The sequence below is a fragment of the Arachis ipaensis genome, chromosome B6 (genome assembly GCF_059453495.1).
Source record: "Arachis ipaensis isolate K30076 ecotype BB chromosome B6, ASM5945349v1, whole genome shotgun sequence".
Classification (NCBI taxonomy): Eukaryota; Viridiplantae; Streptophyta; class Magnoliopsida; order Fabales; family Fabaceae; genus Arachis; species Arachis ipaensis.
Window position 1 is genome coordinate 34,445,585 of NC_142441.1, and position 17,766 is coordinate 34,463,350.

At 29.1% G+C, this 17,766-nt stretch overlaps 1 protein-coding gene and 1 non-coding gene across 5 annotated transcripts; both read left to right on the forward strand.

The window, feature by feature from the left end:
* The first annotated feature begins 618 nt into the window (after nt 1-618).
* On the forward strand, nt 619-726 carry LOC148555111 (small nucleolar RNA R71). Its single transcript, XR_015887019.1, has one exon. It is a non-coding gene; the product is annotated as a small nucleolar RNA R71 (small nucleolar RNA).
* A 10,170-nt stretch (nt 727-10,896) lies between these two features.
* LOC107648656 (WRKY transcription factor 44) lies at nt 10,897-17,545 on the forward strand. Of its 4 annotated transcripts, none has more exons than XM_016352458.3 (7): nt 10,897-11,129; nt 11,247-11,363; nt 14,684-15,028; nt 15,112-15,243; nt 15,460-16,157; nt 16,412-16,570; nt 16,972-17,545. In XM_016352458.3, exons 3-7 carry the CDS (start codon nt 14,807-14,809, stop codon nt 17,159-17,161), a joined length of 1,401 nt encoding a protein of 466 aa, XP_016207944.1. In that variant the 5' UTR covers nt 10,897-11,129; nt 11,247-11,363; nt 14,684-14,806; the 3' UTR covers nt 17,162-17,545. The 4 variants fall into 4 exon arrangements, with proteins under 4 accessions (XP_016207944.1, XP_016207945.1, XP_016207946.1 ...); XM_016352459.3 differs by having other exon boundaries at nt 10,990-11,129; nt 14,693-15,028; XM_016352460.3 differs by lacking the exons at nt 10,897-11,129; nt 11,247-11,363 and adding an exon at nt 14,346-14,475.
* The last annotated feature ends 221 nt before the right edge of the window (nt 17,546-17,766 follow it).

Sequence of the window (17,766 nt, forward strand, 5' to 3'; positions counted from 1 at the left end):
CATGAAACTTAGAGTGGCCTTAGATATTTCAGAGACTATATTTGCTAAGCTAGATGTATTCTGCTCAGAATTCTCTATCTGTTGCTGAGTGGATAATGGAAAAGGCTTGCTATTGCTAAACCTGTTTCTTCCACCATTATTAAAGCCTTGTTGAGGCTTTTGTTGATCCTTCCATGAGAAATTTGGATGATTTTTCCATGAGAGATTATAGGTGTTTTCATAGGGTTCTCCCATGTAATTCACCTCTGCTAATGCAGGGTTCTCAGGATCATAAGCCTCTTCTTCAGAAGATGCCTCTTTAGTACTGTTGGATGCAGCTTGCAATCCATTCAGACTCTGAGAAATCATATTGACTTGCTGAGTCAATATTTTGTTCTAAGCCAATATGGCATTCATAGTATCAATTTCAAGAACTCCCTTCCTCTGAGGCATCCCATTACTCACAGGATTCCTTTCAGAAGTGTACATGAACTGGTTATTTGCAACCATGTCAATGAGTTCCTGAGCTTCTACAGGAGTTTTCTTTAGGTGAATGGATCCACCTGCAGAATGGTCCAATGACATCTTAGATAATTCAGATAGACCATCATAGAATATATCCAGGATGGTCCATTCTGAAAGCATGTCAGAAGGACACTTTTTGGTCAGTTGCTTGTATCTCTCCCAAGCTTCATAGAGGGATTCACCTTCTTTCTGTTTGAAGGTTTCAACATCCACTCTAAGCTTGCTAAGCTTTTGAGGAGGAAAGAACTTGGCTAAGAAAGCCGTGACCAGCTTATCCCAAGAGTTCAGGCTATCTTTAGGTTGAGAGTCCAACCATATTCTAGCTTTGTCTCTTACAGCAAACGGGAAAAGCATAAGCTTGTAGACCTCGGGATCAACCACATTGGTCTTAACAGTATCACAGATTTGCAAGAATTCAGTTAAGAACTGAAAAGGATCTTTTGATAGAAGTCCATAAAACTTGCAATTCTGTTGCATCAGAGAAACTAATTGAGGCTTTAGCTCAAAATTGTTTGCTCCAATGGCAGGGATTGAGATGCTTCTTCCATGCAAGTTGGAATTTGGTGCAGTAAAGTCACCAAGCATCTTCCTTGCATCTCCACCATTATTATTATTTTCGGCCATGTCTCCTTCTTTTTCAAAAATTTCTGTCAGATTTTCTCCAGAGAGTTGTGCTTTAGCTTCCCTTAGCTTCCTCTTCAGAGTCCTTTCAGGTTCAGGATCAGCTTCAACAAGAATGTTCTTATCCTTGTTCCTGCTCATATGAAAAAGAAGAGAACAGAAAAGAAAATATGGAATCCTCTATGTCACAGTATAGAGATTCCATATATGAGTATAAGAAGAGAAGGATGAAAGAAAGAAAAGATAAGAATTCGAACACAGAGGAGAAGAGTTGGTTCAAATTTTTGAGTAGAAGAGAAGTGTTAGTAAATAAATAAATAATTAGAAGGAGATGAGAGAGGGAAGAATTCGAAAATTAAATAAAATAAAATAAAAATATTTTTGTTTTTAATTTAAAATTAAAGTTAAAATTCGAAAATTAAGAGAAGGAGTAAAATTAAAATTAAAAATTAAAACAATTAGTTAATTAAAACAAATTTTGAAAAAGGGGTTAGAAATTTTCAAAAATTAGAGAGAGAAAATTAGTTAGGTGGTTTTGAAAAAGATATGATTGAAATAGAAAACTTTTAAAATCAAACAAAAGTTAAGTGGTTAATTGAAAAAGATTTGAAAATCAAATTTGAAAGAGTGAGAAGTTAGAAAAGATTTTGAAATTGATTTTCAAAAAGATATGATTGAAAATGAAAAAGATATGATTGAAATTTAATTTGAAAAAGATTTAAAAAGGAAATTAAAAATATTTGATTTTTAAAAATTAAAGTTGATTACTTGACTAACAAGAAACTAAAAGATATGATTTTAAAATTTAAAGAATGAACCTTTCTTAATAGGCAAGTAACAAACTTAAAATTTTTGAATCAATCACATTAATTGTTAGTAAAGATTTTGAAATTATGAAATGGAAATAAGAAAAGATTTTGAAAATAAATTTTGAAAATTTCGAAATTATGAAAGAAAAAATGAAAAAGATAGAATTTTTAAATTGAAAATTTGATTTGACTCACAAGAAACAACTAAATTTTAAAAATTTTAGAAAAAGTCAACTCAAATTTTCGAAAATTTATGAGTGAAATAAGGGAAAGATATTTTTTTTATTTTTGAATTTTTAATGAGGAGAGAGAAAAATACAAAAAGACTCAATGCATGAAAATTTTGGATCAAAACACACAATTCATGCAAGAACACTTTGAATGTCAAGATGAACACTAAGAACTTATTTTTGAAAATTTTTAAGAAAAGAAAAACATGCAAGACACCAAACTTAAAAATTTTCAAACTTTAGACACTAACAATTTGAAAATGCATATGAAAAACAAGAAAATACACAAAACATAAAAATGCAAAGATCAAACAAAGAAGATCATCAAGAACAACTTGAAGATCATGAAGAACATATGATGAATTTTCGAAAATTAAAGAAAATTATAAAAGCATGCAATTGACACCAAACTTAAGAATTGACACTAGACTCAAACAAGAAGCACAAATTTTTTTTTTTTTTGGTTTTTATGATTTTATAAATTTTTTTTTTTGGATTTTTTTTTCGAAAATAAAAGAATAAAAACAAAAACTTAAAATTAAAATAAAATGACCTAATCTGAGCAACAAGATGAACCGTCAGTTGTCCAAACTCGAACAATCCCCGACAACGGCGCCAAAAACTTGGTGCACAAAATCGTGATTGTTCGTTCCTTGGTAACGGCACTAAAAACTTAATACGCACGTTCATAATCTTAGTTCTTCTTCACAACTTCTACATTTTTCATGTCCTGGTAATTTCCAGCTTTCCGAGGAGGCTTGATTTAGCTTTGCATTCATGATTTCTTTGATTATCTCTTCCTTTTTGGTGTTGAATTGTGTACAGGAGTCATAACAGGGGGGTTAACTTAAAGGTATTTTTGTTATCCCGAGATTTATCGTCGTCTTTATTGTTGTGGCTTTTTTCCAACTTTTGAGCCTGATGGAGTTCTTCAATCTCCATTTGACCTTTAGCTTTCTCGCAAAACTCGGTGGGTATTTTCGGTTTTGCTACTGTGATTGCTTCTTGAAATTTTCCTGGCCGAAGTCCGCTTTTGATGGCATGTAAATGTACTTCAGGATGGAGATCTAGGATGGTTATTTCCACCTTCGTAAAATGAGTAATATAGTCTCTCGGACTTTCGTTTTGTCCTTGCTTGATTGTGTTGAAGTAGTCGGAATCATGTAGATAAATAGAAGATGCAGCGAACTAATCTTCAAATAGTTTCGCCAATTCCTGAAAACGGAAAATAGAATCTATAGGAAAAGAAAAAACCCAATCAAGTGCAGGACCAGCTAAAAAAGTAGGAAAGTAACGACATAAAACAAGGTCTTGATGTGCTTCTTCAAATCGCCCAATCCGTCATAAGGAGTTAAAGTCGTCGGCAAAGTGAACCTTTTGGGCATTTGAAAATTCTAACATCCACCGTGAATGGACCAACGACATTGTCCAATTCATCGTCGTCATTGGCTTGTGAATCTTGTTCTCGCCGTTGAGTTTCGAAGATGTGTGTTAGATCAGAATTGTCTTCCTCGTCCTCTAGTCGCTCATTATGATCATCATTATTTTCAATTCAAGCATTGATTAACTCGGTTATTTCGTTTGCCATTCTTTGGTTTTCTTCCGCCATGCGCTGATTAGCCTGTTGTAACTCAGTTACCATCCAAAGAAGCTCGAATGGTGTAGGAGAAGGTTGGTCAGCCATAGGCGAACATAAAAATTTTGGGCCTAAAGAAAAAGGTTTTTATTTCTCGGCCCCACGATAGGCGCCAACTGTTCTTATTTGGGTTGGCTTGGGTATAACTCGTTCCTTGGCGACTTCCTTCAAGCTTTCCTTTAAGACGAGTTATACCTCGGCAGTCGGCACCTTGTGAACATACAAGGAGGTGGGCACCTGAAAAAAGATTCTCTGACGCTCAAGTCAGTATGTTAATAAGCTTTATTTCAGGTAATTCTTAGATTAGAAAATGAATGCTTTACCTTTCTTCTGATTACTTTCTTTTATAATGATAAGTAAGTAGTCAGAGATTATTTTTTTGCCACTATCGAATTATAGTGATAACACATAAAGGTATATCATAACGTTCTGATTTATTGTTATAATTTTAATAGTCAACCTATAACGTATATGCCGAATTTTTATAACCAATTTATAACAATTATATCAAATATATTAATAATATAAAATATTTTATATAATTATATAATTATATTTATTTTTTTAAATAATTATTCATATAATTAACATAAAAAATTATTACTATTATTAATATAATATTATATAATTAAATATATATATAAAATTATTTTATACGATGAATATATTAAAATTAAATTCTAATAAAATACCACGTTAACAGTGAAACCCCGTTAACTTTCAGTGAAACCTAGGAATAAAGTATAACTTATCGTTATATATTACGCATTTTATAAATGTTAGTGATGAACTCTAGAACTTGTACTGATGAGTACTGAAATATAATTGAAGGGCTTCTATATATAATCATATCATATCATCTACAAATGTTGCCTCCATAAGTATAATATTTTCAATGTGAAAAATTTTATAGTAAATAAAAATTTTCTCGTTTCTTCAAACACTAGCTCATTTTTTTTTATTATTAAAGAATAATTATAGAATATGATACTTATAAATTAAATTAAACTAAATTAATATTTTGTATGGTCAAAAATAAATATGGATTCATTTATTTTAAATTATTTAACTTTTTAAAAAATGGTATCTTTTCAAAAATAATATATAATTTATTTTCTTAGAAAACTTTTGTATATATAAATAATTAAATTTGAAATAAATAGATAAAAAGTTTTATAAATTAAAAGTTATTAATTTAAAAATAATTATATGTAAATAATCTGAAAAAAATTATTTTAAAACTTTTTAAGGATTTTTTTGATATTTTTAAATTCTTCCAGCATTGTTTTGTTTTTTATTCTTATAGAGACTAATTTATTCAGTTTACACACGTAAACACTTAATAGTTGTGTGTATGAGTTAATATTTCACATCAGTAATTATCATTAGTTACTAATAAAGGAGAATGATATTGTATCGTTAAAAAAAAATAAATGTTGTGAATATATTTGTGTGCATTTTAGATTTTAAAGGATTAAATTTTAAAAACTTCAAATCATCATCCTCTAATAATTTAAAAGGCATTGATCAATCAAAAGTACTTACAAAGTGTTTGATTTAATTTGAAGTACGTAGCATTCTAACATATCTAGTCACGAAAAAGTTATTTCCATGCCTGATAAGTAATGTTATGAATATCCAATTGATTAAGTTTGAGCAGCATGTCTAATAATAATGAATTTCCCACTCAATTCCTAACTAACTTATATGTAATTGATGAATTCTCGTAGAATAAAAAGACAAAGATAGATAAATTATTGATAAAGTATGGATAATGATATGCAGTTTGCTTGTTTGGTCACCGGGGAGACACAATGACACAACTACCAGTCATTGAATTATTTGTTTGGTGTAATGAGTGAGTTTGGGTATGAAAATATACGAATAATGAAGCTGATGAAGGATTCCACCACCCCACGCCTCCACTTCCCAACCCTACCCTAACTAACATTCCAAATGGTCAACGCCTCAACTAACTTTATATACTTACAAGTTACAACCATATTACTTTACTCTGCAATAGAAACCCTAATTTTTCGTTCTAGATATTAATGACATCGTCATCGATCATCCTCGTTGATCATTATTAATTATTTTATGAGTTTGTCGTACATACAACCACATTATTATTATTATTATTATTATTATTATTATTATTATTATTATTATTATTATTATTATTATTATTGTGTGTTTTACATGTTCTATAATATTAATAAAATAAAATAAAATATGAATAAAAATGATCGAAAATTATGCTAAAAAAATTATATTATTAAAAATAAAGATTAATATTATAATAAATAAATAAATTAAATAAATTAAAAATATATAAATAAGACACTTATTATTCTTTGAGAAAGAAAGCAAAATAATTTGCTAGTATATATTGTGGGTACCATCTATGGTGTCTATGTTATGGCAGACAAGATGTTTTAAAAGTATTACTAAATTTAAAATAACATATTTTTATTATTTAATAATATTTTTTAATTTATAAAATAAAAATATTACCAATTGTGACTTTAATATTAGTTAATACTTATCTAGTTACTGTAACTATAGGCACTGTAAATGCCACCTTATAAATGTTTTCATTTATCTTTCGCCAATAAATTAGATAGGAATTTCACTAGGGAGATAACGAGAAATCTTGATAATATATACAATGGGTTTTAGATTTGGCCCAATACAAGAGAAAAAAATCCCAAACAGTTATTTCAAAATATTAACCATCTCAACCCTAATTTACTAAAGGAATTTATCCAAACATCCTCTTCATTGCCCCCAACCGTCTGCTACCCTACTCTCATCAATCATCTCACTTCTCCAGCGTTAAAAGCTACTTCACCGGCCATCAAACAACTATCCACGTAGTTATTAAAATAATCATCTAACTACCTAGTAAAATGACCATCCAACATTTGTTAATTATATACTTAAACCAAATTGAATAAAATAATCTTCCAATTAAGAATTAAAATAACTATCTACATACACAGTAAATTGATCATCCAACATATTTGACATTTTTTGGAATTAAATTTTTAAAATTATTGTTAGGGTGGTAGAAACTTGAGAAGAATTAAAGTGAAGTCAAAGCATGAAAGAACCAAGGAAAGGCAGTAGAAAAGGAAAAAAATAGCGAATAGTTTTTTTCTTTTTGAAATTGGATTAAAATTTTGAAGATGAGTTAGTTAATTGACCATGAATGATGAAGTTTTAAGCTTACTCTTGGTATAGATTTTAATACTTGACACTCTGCACACATACTACCAATGGCGATTTAGATTTTACGCTGGCTTTCCTTATTTGGAAATCATGGGTGCGGCTTCGGATGGATCTGAGAGACGGGGCCGCATGGCCGCATGTTGAATCATAGTAAACTCCCCGACTGATGAAAACGCTGTCACGGTGAATCTTCCAGCTGCAGGAGGGGGCCACACATCCGCACATTAGGAGGCTGCGTGAATGACGCACAGTGTGCGATTCATACGTTTGCGGGGCGCAATGCGACGTCGGTTGGTCCTCTAGGCGGCGGCGATTGATGTTGATGGCGGAGTTTTCACCGGTGAGAAGGGAAGAGACTGAAGGAGAAGAAGGTACCTGAAGAAGTCACGTTACATGCGAAAAAGGAAGTTTACAGTATATATAACTGCCGCTGTTGTAAATTTTTATTTTTTTAATTTAAAATTAGAAATAATTAAAAATTAATTAACTTAATTATCATTTGAATTAATTTTTTTTATCTTTATTCTACATATTGTACACTAATATTATTGTCTCTCTATACTTTCTTATTAGGTATATGTAATGTTAAGTAACTCATCTTTTCAGTCAACATTAATTATTTTTTTTAAAATAATTTTATTCACCTTAAATCCTGGATCATAACTTATAAACATAAATATTAAAGTTGGCTAATGTTGACAAACTAAAATTTAATTTCCTCTAATTTCTCATTAGATCTTTTTTAAAAGGTTTATAAAATTACCAAGTTAATAATAAATAAAAATTTTTAAAAATATATATTGAATTTTTATTAATAAAACATTAAAAAATTAAATTAAATTATTTTGTTAGTTCTTATATTTTTACTAAATTTGTAATTAAGTCTCTATATTTTTTTTTTTTCAATTGAGTCCTTACATTATTTTTAATTTATTAATTAAATTTTTTCGTATAAAAAATATTAAAATTAACAGAATATTTCTTTTCAAAAATATATTGTCAAATATTTAATTAAGTTTTTAATTGAGTATTTTTAATTTGTAAAAAAAAAATATTACCTTAATTCTAATATTTTTTATACTAGTAAATACCTAATTATAAAATTAAAAATAGTATAAAATAACAAGTTAACAATAACAAAATCTTGTCCCACTAGGTGAGATCGCCTATATGGATATCAAACGATGTCATTGGCCTCTATCATATACCATGTCTATAGAGAGACTGTTTATATATAGATCTCGTTTGATCACTTCATGGATGATTTTTCTAAGTCTTCTTCTATCTTTCACCTCTTGTCTATCTTCTATTTCATCTATCTTTCTAACTGAATATTCTGTCGGTCTTCTTCTTACATATCCAAATTATCTAAGACGCGATTTTATCATTTTTTTTATAATAGTATAAAAATAGTATACATATTTAATTAAAAAATATAAAATTTAATTATAAATCTAATAAAATTATAAAAATTAATAAAATAATTAAAGTAAAAAAAATGATAGTAGAAGAATTCATGTGAGTCCATATGTAGAGGAGTCAAAGTAAGACAGGAGTTGGTATGGGAATTGATGGGAAGAGAGAAGGGCGGGGTTGTCCCACTAGAAAGGCGATAGTCATCGTGACCACATTATTAAGAAAACAAACGAAGCATAGCGAATGGTCAAACAAGAAACAACTACGCTCACCACTCAGACAGTTAGTTGGCCGTACAACACTTCTTGGGATTGCTTCTCACTCCTCAATCCTCACTCTCCCTCCATATTTCCATATTCCCATCCGCCACTTCCAATCTCATAGCCTCTTCTTACCTTTCCTATTTCCCAATACCCCCTTCCCTCCCTCTACCGCTGACACTTGGACAAGCTAGTTCATTCATCACTCAGTTTAAATTTGACTCGTTAATAATTTAATAAGTTAAACTTGTAAATTAGTGAGTTAAATTTGAACTTAAAATTAAAATTATAAATTAAATGAGTCAAATTTAAATTAAAATTATAAATTAAATGAGTCGAATTTGAGTTTAGATAAACTCAATTCATTAACTTATAAATTAACTCGATTAAATATATAAAATTATTAATACACATATTCTATATGCATTTAATCTATACTATTATATATATATTAATAATCTTAATTATTTAAATTTTTATATTTATTTTTTATATATAATTTTAATGTAGGTCATAAATAAAAAATTTATAATTTATTAATAGATAAACAATATATAAAATTGATCTTTTTAAATATTTTTTAAAATATATAAGTTATAATTTATTGATATAAAATTATAAATTATATTCTTATTATTTGAGCCAGTTCGTGAGCTCAAACCAGCTCGTGAGTTTTTGGTGAACCAAATTTAAGTTTAAGAAATAGGCTTGATTGTTAATGAATCGAACTATGAGCCAAACTCAATTTTTGTGAGCCCAGCTTAGCTTGGTTTAGCTCGACTCAACTCGACTCACTTCCAGCCCTACCTCCCTCCCTAAAATACCACTCTTATCTTCTTCTAGAATTTTAATATGATAAAAATAAATAAATAAATTATCATTTTGATTCTAAAAAAATTTTGAAATTATATATAAAAAATTGAAAAAATTATTTTTAAATTATTTTTCTAAAATTATTGTGTTTTTTATTCAACAAAAAGCCAAAAATCTAAACTTACAAAAAATTGTGTTAAGAGTTCTTTTTCATTTATATCTTTCTATAATTGGTGTATTTTTTCAAACTAAGGCGAGGATAAAAAAAATCTTTTTTTAAAGTGTTATTTTACCAAAAATTAAAACTTTTAGGTCAAAATAATAGTTTACTCAACAAGAAAAAAGTGAAAATTGAATCAATATTTAATTTAATTTTTTTATGGGATTTAATTTAAATTTTTAATATATATGTAAGTTTATAATTTGTTTTACTATTTTAATTAAAAGAAGATTAAAATTTTACTTTCTAACTCTTTTACTCACTTCGGAGAAACTTAATCCTTCATGACAAACTCATGCACTATAATAAACATTCTCTCACCTTCATCTAATTTTTTTAATACTTGTATAATTTAGAAGGTATATACACAAAATGAGTCCAAATATCTAGACGTTTTGTTTTCAATTTTGTGCCATTCACATGAAACAAATGTAAAAAAAAATCACTTAAACAAAATGACCAAATCTAAAAAGATGAAAGTACATAAATTTTTTTTAAGTAAACTTGAGAAAAAAATTGCATTGAAATTTGAATGCTAAAACTTGTATAGAGCATGATTCTTCATAATTTTTTTTTGAGATCCATTTTGTAAAATCTAAATTTTTTTTCGAGTATCAAAATGGTAGTTTTCTGATAAAGTGTATTTCACTATTATCATTAAAGATATTTTTTTAAAAAAAAAGTTAGAAGTAAAATTCGAACTCAAAATCTTTAGATAAAAATGAAAAAATTATATCATTTAAATTATAGTTTATTAGCCATCATTAAAGATATTTTAGTTATTAACTATTTATGAATTTCATTAACTAATTAAAAAATAATGTATTGACCATATATATATATATATATCAATTATGCTACATATATATATATTAAGATCGGTTGTTATCTTATATTAAAATATATATTTGACATTTTATAAAAAATATTTATTACACTGTCATAAATAAGTTTGATTATTCATCTATTCGAAATTTGATTATTCTATTGTATGACATGTTTTGATTATTCTAATAATTTTTTATTTATTTAAAAAATATATGAATTAATATGTAAAAGTATATATAAATATATGTAGTGATTTATTTATATAGCGTATATGATACATTTTTGTGTGTGTATATATATATATTTCACAAACGACTAGTTTGATTTTATTAAAATGTTTAAAAGAGCAACACTGTCGTTTAGGTTCAGAACTTTATCTTTTAGGAACAAAACCCAGTGACATTCCTTCCTATCTCCCTCCCTCTTTCATTATTTAGCTTCTTTCTTTTTTCCCTCCTCATTCCATATCTATATGTATAAAGCACCACGCATATATATATATGTACATAAAAAATAAGGTCACTGTTTAATGTTATCGTTGATGAAACGCTCGAATCCGAAGTAAATTTCAATCTTTCCCTTCATGATGCGTTTTAGTTAGGAACTTATTATTAGGTTTATTATTCATTATATTTTTATTTCCCTTTTTATCTGACATTGAATTTCGTTGAAATGCAGGAAAGGGGTTAAACTCGGGGTTTGTATTGGGAAAAAGATTGAAGACACAGAATTATATGGTTCTCTTTAGCTTAAGAGTATATATATGTTGCTTCAATTGGTGGTCTTGGATATCTGGTTAGTTCTTAATTCTCTTTATTCTTCTTAATTTATTATCTTAATTACTATAATATGTGTTACTTATAACTTTCCTCAGAAGGCATAACCATAATAGTAAATTAAGAACTCAGATATTGGAGCTGCTTTTTCGTACAATATCGATCGTTTGCGTGCTTTTCTTTGTTAGGTTATTTTCTGGGTTTTTATGCTCATCACCTCAAATATATGGCTCATTACATTTGTATTGACAAATGATTTTTTATATATCCACTTTTGTTATATATATATATATATATATTCCGTTTATTAACGTTTAAATTTAAATATTTAAAGTTAGCCTGATTTTGGATGTGTTTTAAAAATATTTTGAATAAAATATCATACTATCATATGTGTTATAATTGATAAATAACAACAAAATTTTTATGACTATATCAACTACATCTTCTCTCTTAAACTCCAGATTTTTTTTTTACTTCTCTGTTCAAATTACTTACGTAGAAAGTACTTTATTTGCAACAACTTTATTAATAAAATTAAATAAGATCAACCTTATTCCAATTAAATTAGTAGAGTGCTTTTATGTTTAAATTAAAATATAATTAAAAATATTGAACATGATATTTCTCAACAAATTACATAAATATATGTGTGAAAAATAATGATACCTTTTACCAATGCAAAATGAGAGAGTGCTTCAGCTGGAAGGTGATGATAGTCTTCATCAATGAAGACAAGATGGAGAATTCAGCTGGCAGCGTCCTTTTTGGTTTGGGATTCACTAATGCCTGTGAATGTCCCATAGAATAAGGAATTTAAAAAACTGTATCTATTACGTGAAGTTACGAAAGTAAAGCAAATTCATAGTAACCACCAATGAAGTGGGTGGATTTTAAAATTTAAATTTAAATTAAAATCTAATTATAGATATGTATCTACAAAATAAAAACATGTTACACTAAAAAAATAATTAAATATTATTTAAATCTGATTAAAAGATGATTAAAGGCCGATTAATATTGTACAACTAGCATTTCCCTAATCTTAATTAGAGTGAGTCTCACATATTATTTAACAAGTGAAAGAATATGTGCTAACTAAGTATATTAAAAAAGGTTACGCAAACTAAATATTTAATTAGAGGATAATTATGATACCATATAAAAATGCGAAGAACCAATACTCTTTAGTCTTTATAACGTGTGTGGGTAAAGAAAAATCACGTATTTTATGAACTAAAATTAATTTTTTAAATTAGTTAAGTCTTAAAACTTATGTTACACTAAAACTAAAAGATTATGAATTTAATTTTTTGAGTTAACAATTATATATATATGAGGAAGGGCATTTTAAGGAAAAAAATTATACACAAACTCTGCCTCTTATCCTCATTATATATAGTAGAAATAAAGTAGATATTATTATAATCATAGTGAGGGCAGCATTGTTATATTAATGTTAGCAATTTCTTCGCAAGTATTTTCTGTTATAATAAAAGTTGGGACAACATTTCTTCTAATTTATAATAAGGGATGAAACATTTTTAAAATTAAGAGATTAGTAAAGTAAAAAACGAGTGTTTAATTATCTTTAAATTAAGAATAAATGAGTTTTTGATTGAATTAAACTCTTTTAAAATAAAAAAGTTAGTAAAGCAAAAAAATGAGTATTTAATAATCTTTGAATTAAGATAATGAAACTCACACATAAAAAAAATAAAAAATTCAAAGATAAAATTTTTCTAAAATAAAATAATAAAAGTACAATCACTTTTGAATTAAAGTAGTAGAATTTATGTATGACAAAAAATTATAAATATAATTATAATTAAGTTTTTATTTCATTATTTTATTAGCTTTTCACTTTAAATATTTTTTTTAAATTCAATATTAATTAAAATTTTATTTTACTAATCTCTTTACTTTAGCCTAATCTTTTTCTTTTGTGATTATTAGGAATGGATTTCAATGCTAGAGATTATACTGATTAAGTTTGTGAGTATTAGACAGTCACTTTTTTTTTGGTGTAGGAGTATGTGGGCCAATTTCATCAGTTTTTATTTAAAGTTTAGGTTACAATAATTAATCGAATATTAATTAAAAGCGGGCGACCAGCAAAATAGATGGATTGTTTTGTCGGTGCTGGTGCCTCTATTTTATTTCTGAATATCTGATATGTATAAAATTATCAGAATTTTCTTTTCATTCTTCAAACTTTTCAATGAAAGTGCCTGTACGGACATTTCTTATTGCTGCGAAAATGAATGGTGTTGTTGCGTGGTTAAGCCTAGTTAGGGTAGAATGAATGATTGATAGCTCTCTTGGGATTGCTTCATTAGTCGTCTCTCAAGTCTCAGAATCTATGAATTGAACAACTGATATGACATTTTATTCCTTAATTCTACTATAGAGTAGGATAGAGTATTATAGAGAAAATAGAGAATACAATAAATGTGTAGATATATACAACAAAAGATTTTTCTATTGAAGTATTTTATTAGAGAAATGATTGGATACTCTTAAAATAATAATGATTGAATGCATGTTAACTCTTGATAATAATTTTTTGTACAATATACATATCAGAATATAAAAATACACATAAAAAGTGATATAAAATAAGATATATATATTTATACACAATAAATGAATATTTGGTTTACTAGTAAAATTTTTGTTCCACAATATATTCCTATTTTCTACACTCCTTTCCACATTACACATTCTTAAAAAATGGTTTCCATAATCATTGCTATGTTTCTCCATACAAAAACCTAATTGATGATCTTCTTGTAGCTAAATGCAGTTGAAGTTTCAAATAATTTTAGTCTGTGATATATGATATATCATGGTTTTGGTACTATAACTGTACTGTCCTTGAAACTACAACCAAAAGAAACAAAAAGCAACCTCTCCTCTCCTCTCACGGGCAAAAAAATATAGTTTAATATATGTGAATATATTAAATTTGGAAAAAGATATTTAAATAAATAAAGTGAAGAAAAAAAAATGTATTTATAGACACTGTATCAACTTTAGATCATATCAAATGATCAAATGATAAGCTGGATTAAAGTCACCACAGTGTCTTACAGTTAATTAGGACATATGACACAGTAGACATAAATAAGGTATCTCATGTTCGAAACTGAAAAGAGATATATCGTTTTGAATTTGGTTTCTTTAAAATCTTTGCTTTTGTTTATGGCCTCTGCCTCTTCTCTTTTGTTTACATTGGGCATCTTTACCAGGCACAGTAGCATGAGTGAGACTCATAATCATGATAGTGAAATTTCTTTCTGTATTAGGAACTAATATTAAAACTTGGCATAATGTTAGGTGTACCAGGTTGGTGATCCTTATCTTAGGATGAGTTGAAACCATCATCAAGAGGAATTCCTGCTATTTCTGAGGAAGAGTGGAAGTTGCAGACCATCTATTTGTAAAAAGTACTGACTGAAAATGGATATTGATGAAGCTGAGAGAGTAGTTGTGGCAAAACCAGTTGCTTCAAGGCCTAATTGTAATACTTTCAGATCTTTCTCTGAGCTTCTTGCAGGTGCCATTAATGCCTCATCACCCCAAATTGAATCTTCCCAGGCAACAGTTTCTGCCATTAGACCAAAGACAGTGAGGTTCAAGCCGGCACTGAACCGCACCCCCGCTCCGTCTGTTGCTTCTCAGGTGAACTCTCAGTCTAGCAGTCACAGACTCTTTCCTGCATAGCTTCTTGGTTTTACAATTCCTATGGTTTTTTGTAATTGCAGGATGACATTTTTGGAGCTGCACTTTGTGATTCTTCCCACAAGAGTCCTAATTCTGACACCAAGCAGTCCCTCATATACAAACCAATGGCAAAACTTGTGTCAAGGACAACAGTTTCTCTTTTGGCAAATATGGTTAGTGTATATATGTACATATATGATAAATCGAAATACTTCCTCTGCTTCCTTTTATCCGTAGTTTTAAGTAAATATCTTTGATCGAAGGATGTACCAAATTTTCATAGTCACAAATAAAATGGAATGGAAGAAGTACAATTCTTTGTTGTTATGAAGCTCTTCCGAAATCCATTTATGTTTTATCTCAATTCTTTTTCTCTTCCTTTGGAGAAGGGAAATTGCAGTACAATTCAGCAACAATCCGGGCAATCAATGGAGGGTGGTCTTCATCATATCAGCCATGAAAGATTCGGAACCAATCTGAGCTCTGATCTTTATCACAGTCACAGCATTACACCACCTTCTGAAACTACTGAACCTTGTAAGATGATGCAACAGAACATAGAGGAGGATCAGAAGGCTTTAACATCCGCAATCAATTGCGATCGACCTTCTTATGATGGGTATAACTGGAGGAAATACGGGCAGAAGCAAGTGAAAGGAAGTGAGTATCCGCGGAGTTATTATAAGTGCACTCATCCTAATTGTCCAGTGAAGAAGAAGGTTGAGAGATCATTTGATGGACAGATTGCAGAAATTGTTTATAAAGGTGAACACAACCATCCAAAGCCACAGCCTCCTAAACGCAGCGGAACAGCAGGGATGCAAGGATCAGGAATGGTGCCTGATGGAGTGGCTCAAGATGTGTGGAGTAACAATCACAGTGAGAGGAATGATAGCAGAATAGAAAACCAGAATGACACAGGGCTGCCTGCGAATTCGGTTTATGGGGTTAAAGTTTCACAGCCTAATGATTCTATTTTAAATGCATATGGGGTAAGCCCGGAAAATTCGTGTGGTCTAAGTGGGGAATGTGAGCAAGGAAGCAAAGGATTTGAGGCAGAGGAGGAAGAATCTAGAAGTAAAAGAAGGTAAAAGGTCTTGCTACAACATTGTAATGTCTAATTGGATAAATAGATATTCTAACACTAATTTGAAAAATGGATAAGTGATTTGTCACATGAGAAATTAGCACAAATTAACTTGATACTTTTCCATTCTTGTAAAACTCTCAATCCAGTAAGATATTAGTAATTCTATTTTTTGAATTGTGAGCTCAGTTCACTGTCATCATCATGTCTTTAATTAAAGTATATACTTTATGTTAATGCTTCTCTTCCTTCAGGAGGAATGAGAGTCGATCCAATGAAGCAGCAGTGTCAGAGGAAGCATTAATCGAGCCACGCATTGTGCTGCAGAGTTCTACAGATTCGGAGATAATTGGAGATGGCTTCCGCTGGAGGAAGTACGGGCAGAAGGTGGTGAAGGGCAATCCATATCCCAGGTTTGTACTTATTGATTGTTCTTTAGTACCAATAATTAAAGTTGCATACACTCTCTGTCAGAATAAATCTTTGAAAAAAAATGAAATTTCGGTTCTGCTTTGTAGTGCTTTAATGATCTCTTCATTTCTTTGTATTGCTGTATGGCTGTAATGTAGATGGTGGATGTGAGATTTCCCACCATATCTTCACCTTATACTCTCCAAAAATTAATTTGCTAATAAAATGATCCCTGAAAGGTTGGTAATTACAAGTTTTACTTCCTGTTTCTAAAATGTAGAGTTAAAACTAAGGACTCAAAAGAGAGTTTAAAATCATACTCATATGACTACTAACTAGCATCTTGTTCTTTTTCTTTTCTCATTAATTTTATTCTGATAACATAAACCGACATATATTGCAGAAGTTACTACAGATGTACAAATGTGAAGTGTAATGTTCGAAAGCACGTGGAGAGAGCAATAGATGATCCAAGAGCATTTGTCACTACATATGAGGGAAAGCACAATCACGAGATGCCAATCAAGAACATCAACCCAAATGTCCCCTCTGAGAGAGATTCACAAGCTTCTCTTAGTAAAGACAAACCATGATTTTAACACGACAATCAAGTTTAACAATAACAAACTACTATGATTCAATAGCTACTGTCTTAAAACCTATGAATTTGTATTGTGGAGTCAGTGACATACACCATTGTAACTCTTCAATTGTGGTGTGTTTATCCAGTTCTGGTCTTTCTCTTTTGCACCTTTAGATTGAAAGTAGAAATGGTTTTGATCAAATTTCTTATTTCAATCTGATGGTGGAAACCGAGAAGATTATGAGTGAACCTTGTATGAAAAGGTTCAGCATAAAAATACACCATACTCTCTCTCTCTCTCTCTCTCTCTCTCTCTCTATATATATATATATATATATATATATATATATGCTTCCACTTTATCATTACATAGATTAATAATTTGTTTGGAGTATATATATGTCATGTATATGCTAACCTTTTATATTGCAAAGAAAGCACTGAACAGACCTTCATTGTTACTATTAGTTTGGCTATTAGCCATTGACACACAAGATATTGTTAGTTTTTATTTTATGGTTGCATTTCATGTCTAGAGCTTTGTTTCCATTAAAAAATAGTTTATTACTGTCATTAATGTAGCCAATGTTGCCATGAAAAATTAGACAACATGCT

Bases quoted from the DNA above. Each gene is read 5' to 3' on its own strand.
- LOC107648656 (XM_016352458.3), top strand. From the start codon at position 14,807: ATGGATATTGATGAAGCTGAGAGAGTAGTTGTGGCAAAACCAGTTGCT. The intron at 15,029-15,111 runs GTGAACTCTCAG...TTGTAATTGCAG, and splicing joins CTCCGTCTGTTGCTTCTCAG to GATGACATTTTTGGAGCTGC. The intron at 16,571-16,971 runs GTTTGTACTTAT...CATATATTGCAG, and splicing joins AAGGGCAATCCATATCCCAG to AAGTTACTACAGATGTACAA.